This window comes from Phytophthora parasitica (assembly GCF_000247585.1).
Source record: "Phytophthora parasitica INRA-310 unplaced genomic scaffold supercont2.16, whole genome shotgun sequence".
Classification (NCBI taxonomy): domain Eukaryota; phylum Oomycota; class Peronosporomycetes; order Peronosporales; family Peronosporaceae; genus Phytophthora; species Phytophthora nicotianae.
The window spans coordinates 41,788-47,617 of NW_008649002.1; the positions used below are offsets into that span (position 1 = coordinate 41,788).

At 48.5% G+C, this 5,830-nt stretch overlaps 3 protein-coding genes across 3 annotated transcripts; 2 read left to right on the forward strand and 1 right to left on the reverse strand.

The window, feature by feature from the left end:
- Positions 1-361: 361 nt before the first annotated feature.
- PPTG_08703 (hypothetical protein) lies at positions 362-1,275 on the reverse strand. Its single transcript, XM_008903418.1, has one exon. It carries the CDS (start codon positions 1,256-1,258, stop codon positions 494-496), a length of 765 nt encoding a protein of 254 aa, XP_008901666.1. The 5' UTR covers positions 1,259-1,275; the 3' UTR covers positions 362-493.
- A 1,335-nt stretch (positions 1,276-2,610) lies between these two features.
- Positions 2,611-2,838, forward strand: PPTG_22376 (hypothetical protein; the record flags this gene model as incomplete). The annotated part of the gene is made up of 1 exon (XM_008903786.1): positions 2,611-2,838. One exon carries the CDS (start codon positions 2,611-2,613, stop codon positions 2,836-2,838), a length of 228 nt encoding a protein of 75 aa, XP_008902034.1.
- An 800-nt stretch (positions 2,839-3,638) lies between these two features.
- PPTG_08704 (hypothetical protein) lies at positions 3,639-5,584 on the forward strand (the record flags this gene model as incomplete). The annotated part of the gene is made up of 4 exons (XM_008903419.1): positions 3,639-3,819; positions 4,030-4,380; positions 4,576-4,809; positions 4,833-5,584. 4 exons carry the CDS (start codon positions 3,639-3,641, stop codon positions 5,582-5,584), a joined length of 1,518 nt encoding a protein of 505 aa, XP_008901667.1.
- Between the last annotated feature and the right edge of the window lie 246 nt (positions 5,585-5,830).

The window sequence follows — 5,830 nt, forward strand, 5'->3', positions numbered from 1 at the left end:
GTCAATCAATTTTTTTATTTAGCCCTAATTGTTTGGGGTAACATTCACTGGGTTATTGGGTAATGAATGTTGCTCCTGGCCGACACAAGCAACATTCACCTGGGTAATTCTAAGTGTGTAGAGGAAATTCAGTATAGGATGTAATTATAACAACCTTTGTATGGTGAAGAAATTACATCTCTAGATTCATATCACTATTGCCTAAAATCGATGATCGTTTAAACTTGATCACAATGTGGTGATCACATCATTCGCTCATTTACCTTGTCAAATACTTATACAGCTACATGCTGTACAAGCGAAAGCCTAGAAGTTCTTATGCAAGCGTACCCCTATTTAACTGAAACAAGAAATGTATATTGGGATCGCAGAGACTCCATTTCCCTTGGCTACCAGTTTCCTTTGTAATCCATTTTCGAAGGTAGCGGTATATTAGATGATGCAACACCAGACATTATGCTCAACCCAACCGTTCATGACTTGATAGCTTCCATCAGAGCGGCCACGCCTTGTCGAGGTGGTCCTCGAAGTGTTCGTCACTAAAAGGGACCTCCGCTTTTCCAAAGTTTTTGCTGTCGTTCAAAGCCACACGAACTACGTCCGTGAGTTGTTCCCACATGATCAAGTCCTGGTACTCGCCGTCCCACCGGGCGAAATTCATATACGGAGAGCCCAAGGTTGTCTGATATTGGAAGCGGAGAGACGTGTTGGAGCCGTAAATGTAAGTGCGATGATATCTTCGCCCCTCCATTCGATAACCAGCAAAATTGGAAGCCCAAATTTTAGTTTCCTTGAAGTACTTTTTGTCGGACTTGGACATGGAGACTCCGACAATCTTAGGTGTCTCCAAGTCGGGGTTGTCAATCCATACAACAACGTTCTTCCAGTCATGGCGTCTCGTGGGAAAATCCATCCAAAAGCCTTTCGGAAAGTACCACGCGTACATAATGGCCCACAGGTCCTTGTACCATCCAGCTCGACCGTAGACTTGCGAGCCCTTGGGCGCATATTTACAGGCGTCGTTCCCATTTGTCCCCTTGAGCCCGCCTGTAACTTCTCCAGCAGCATTTACGGCAGGAAAAGACACACAAGCGATTTCCGAAGTATACAGCTGCGGCTTGAACTTGATGGCGGCCTTTTGAGAGATCGTGACAGGCTCGGGTTGAGGAATAGGTTCGATCTTGTCATGATCGACGGTCGCACTAGCACAAGCAATCAGTGCAGCGAAGAGTGTGGTGGCAAAGGCTCTTAGCTTCATCTCGGCCCGGAGAATTAGAGAATGCGCTGTATCGAGCGGCGCTGGCTTGATAACTGTCCAGCACACTATGAAACATATGAGGATGCAATTTGAGATGGGATTTCCCGCAATATGGCACGCCGCCGAATGGTAAATCATCTAGTCTATTAGTAAATTTGGTCAGGCTGACTGCAACTGTTTTACTGTGAATACCGAAGAATGAGGGATGGACAGCCCAAACGGATTAATTCCACGGTACTGAATTTGAGATTTCCTACGTAATACCATAAAAAGATTGGCTGTTCCAACCTAGCGACATGTACAACATACAAACATCAAGATAAGCCGCTTACGCTACCAAAATCTTCAGGACGGATGTCATTTTCGGTCTTACGATTTGCGACGCGCAGCGGAGCAAAGGCAGTCGCTGCGCTCCTGCCGACAAAACGATTCTCTCACCTGGGGTAGGCAGGCCTCGGCTCGCTGAGGAGCTCGGCGCTGGGCCCGCCTTCGCAAATACCGCACGGCCCTCCTTCGGGGGCAGCGTGCTAGCAGTGTACCCATTTATTTTATTGCAAGTTGACAACTGAAATGTTGGCACTTTATGGCCCAACTTGAGATATTCTCCACATTGTGATACAATGCGCACCGTGAGTCGCGGAATTGCCACCTCGACGTCCGTAATCGATGAATCGCTACGCATAATTGCGGTGAGGCCACATTGTCGCCTTTGACAGCAGAACATTGGTTTTATCCTCAAAAATCCTATATATGCATCAGGACTTCTTGCATCTCGCAGCATTTTCGTTTTGCAAGATGCCTCGACCTAATAAGCGCAAAAAAGCACGCATGAAACTTCAAACGAAAGGCTGAGGGCATCTTCTGCAAGCTCAAGCTAAATCGGAATCTACCGTCGCGCCATCCCAGTACCAAAGATTCTCTGGCCAGTACAGCGACTCACCAGAGAGGTACGGGGTTTTTCGCTTCGACGCAAGCAAGGCGCGGAAGAGAACAAGAACTGTACAACGTAGTACACAATTTGGAATTCTACAGTGGGTCGGCTATCGAGAACTAACCTGGGAGCCTGCCAGAACCCTATCATAAAAGCTCAGAATTGACTTTGAGTTGGAGACCATCGACTTTGTGTGACTGTACCAACCTACAAGGAGGAGACAAAGGAAGAAGACAACTACACGTCGCAGCGAACGCATAGCAAGACAGTATCATTAAATAGGTTAAGTTCGTAATTTACAACAACAACAAAAACGAAATTAAGGTGTAATGAAAACAGTACTGTTGATGATATGGGTATCTCCCTAAAATCAGTACACTACTACTGGATTAGGAAAATCCTCAAGAGAAAGCTCTGCTCTATGAATGCGTGTGCTGTGGAGTTTTGCCCAGACGACCTGCCGACTGGAGCAAAACAGCACGGACATCACTGCACCGACACCCGACACCGTCAGGGCCTACCGGCACCCGAGAGGCCCGTCATACTGCACGTTCTAATCAAGCACCGTGTAAACTGCGGACTTCGTCATCAAGAACCAACGATTGGCGCAGCGGAGCTTGTGGGCAATGCCGCAGGCGGCGCCCCATGAGGAAAGCAGAACTAGGGATAGGAGAACAACACTTTACAACGGATATTTCTGAACAATACCCGGGGTACTATTCAAAAGTACCCCTTTGGATTCGCAAAAATGTTACTCTGTATTAACAAAAGGTTACAGTTTGTCATTGCGTCGTACGCGTCGATTAAAGCGATAACATCGAGATCATCATGAAGCCCGTCGAGGTTGATGCTGCCGTCTTCTTCCTGGGTTTCACCACCGGCGTCCCACTTTGCACGGAACTAACATCGTGGCATGAAACGTGGCAATCCATCCAATTCCCGGCGAACCCTACGGCAGCTACAGAGTTTCCATGGTGCTGCTGTCGGTGCCACGCACGCTTTTTTTATCCACTGACAGACTGTAACTACCGATGGCATACGCGGGTTACCAAACTGCGTGCACCCGACCTTGTCACTCTCCTTCCACGCATTAATTTCTATGTAGAGTAGATCTTGAAAATGCCACATACTGAACTTATGGTTATGTTCGGGTTATCCGAAGTCCTCAATAGGTTAACCCCTTGAACGCGAAGAGCCTGGACCTTATACGTTAAACGAAATTTCTTAACGTGTACAGTCCACGTTAAGGACTTGCCTTTTGTATGGTTCCATACGAAAAGCATGTACCTAGGGGTAGGTAGTGTATCCACGGTTTTTCATAGCTTTGCAAACTGTGTCAAAGCCGTGACCAGTTGTGTGCACAGGATGGACATATTGGGTGTACCACACAACCGTTCAGTGGCCACTCATTTTTCTCATTCATTCGAGAATCTCCCCCGTCAAGCTGATATGGCGTTCGCTTCGCGTTGGAGGGAGCTGAAAAAGGATGGCTGGAGGTCAAGACGCCCAACTGGGCTGTCTAACCACTTCACGTATCTCAAGCCAGGCAAAACAAAGAAGGATGTAAGAAGGACAGACTATTTTGTTGGGGAGGAAGAGTTGATGCGATACCTGGACACGCTGGACCTCGGTAAGACACTTGCTGATACGTTTTGGTGATGGATGCTAACTTCTGTGCTGTAGCCGAGCTCGCCCGGGAAAAGCAGCGCAATGAAGGGCATGTAGCAGCCTCACTGGCTTCGGAAAGCTCAGATAAAGGTTAGTAACGTGTATTAGACATGTTTGAGAGTGTACTTATCATGTACCTGTATTGCAGCTCACGCAGGAAGCGCTGGAACAGAACAACCTGCTGGTGAAGCTGCACACGAAACCTCTGCTGGTGCTGGCAAAGATAATGTGGGCGCTTCACTGCGCAACGAAAGCTTGCTCGCACAAGGCAGCCGACTTGCAACGCCATCTCCAGAGAACAACGCAGTCATAGTTGAAGGGTCGCCTCATGGCATATCGTATCCATCTGCGGACGAGTCGGTTGAGAGCAACGAATCCGAGTCATTGCCAGGTACGATTGCTGCTGCTGATTCACGCATTAGGCATCGAATCATAACGCTACTGTTCTGTAGGCTCATCACGGAACCCCAGGAAGCTCGAAAGCGCGTTTCAGGACGCAGACGTCACCAGCAATCACGAAGAAGTGGCCTCGTCTAATGCGGAGCTCACAGACGAAGCAGGTACGCACCAGCATGTGTATGTACACGTTAAACAGTCTGACTAACATGTATTATTCATACAGAGATCAATAACGAGAGCGAAGGTACATGTTAAGGATACATACACTATACGATTGAAGAATAACGTGTATGTTCATGTTTTGCTCGACCAACCATAGATCTTGGTGGCGATGGATACGTGCGCTTGGAATCTGACTCCGAAAATGATGAAGGTGTGAGCTGGGATGCTGATGATTTGCTGGCCGACAACAGCCAGCCCTTGGATGACGAAGAAATTTCACCACCGCCCGAAATGCTATTTGACCGGTCGCTACTTGATGCTGTTGGAGGTGTTGGAACAGTGGAGCGTGGGGCGTTACCCATAGAGTTGCTTGGTGAGATGGCAGAGCGAGGTTGGTCTGCACCAATAACACAGACGCCGTACGACTATCTATTGAACCGTATGAGCCTCGACCTACCAACGCAATGCTTGACGACTATTCACGGCTGTACCAGGGGGAGTTCGGTCCCACATCACGAGCTCTATTAGCTGCTGCAACGCCATCTGGGGCATTCTTGTACTTTGCACAGCCTGGGCTGTGGGACGATATTGCTAGTGCCAGTGAGGATTACTACCACGAGAGCCTTGACGACCGTGTAGAAGGGCAATTCGCTAAGCAAGTGGCAAGGAAAACGAAGCATCCTGGCTTCAAGCGAAAAACCCGCGAACAGATTCGAGAGGAGCTGGATCAGGCTGCGGAAATAACGGGGCGAGAGCTGTGTGTGTTCATCGGGCTGCTGATTGCAAGAAGTGTTTGCTCGAACAAGGAGAAACTTGAGAACCACTGGAAAACCGTGGATGAGGGGGCGATTCCTCGCGGGTGTTTCGGTCAGTTCATGGTTTGTGATCGGTTCATGCACATCACTCGTAACTTGCATTTTAGCTCCAACTCGGATGAGCGTGCACGTACCGAGAAGGCGTGGAAATTGAGGCCTGTGATTGATGCCTTGCAGGCACGCTTCCAGTCTGGCTACATACCCCCAGCCATTATGGCTTTTGACGAGGCCATGCTGCCTTCTCGTTCGAGTTTCAATAAAATGCGGGTGTACATGAAAGACAAGCCCCATAAATGGGGGACAAAGCTATTCATGCTTTGCTGCAGTACAACGGCGTATTGCATTCGGTGAGTCAAGCTAGTGGTCAATCATGGGGCACTAGCTTTTTTTTTGGATATACAAGTTCTTTATCGTGGACCATACACACTAGCACTTTTGCTATCTTGTATGTACAGTTTTGGAGGCATTGGAGATTGCCATTTGAAAACTCCGCAGCAACTACTCAGGTCCACTTCGCGATACCACCAGGCCGCTCCCTACGCTACTACACGGACATGGCCTTGTAGGATGCCTCCGGCCACTCCAAAGTTTCACACG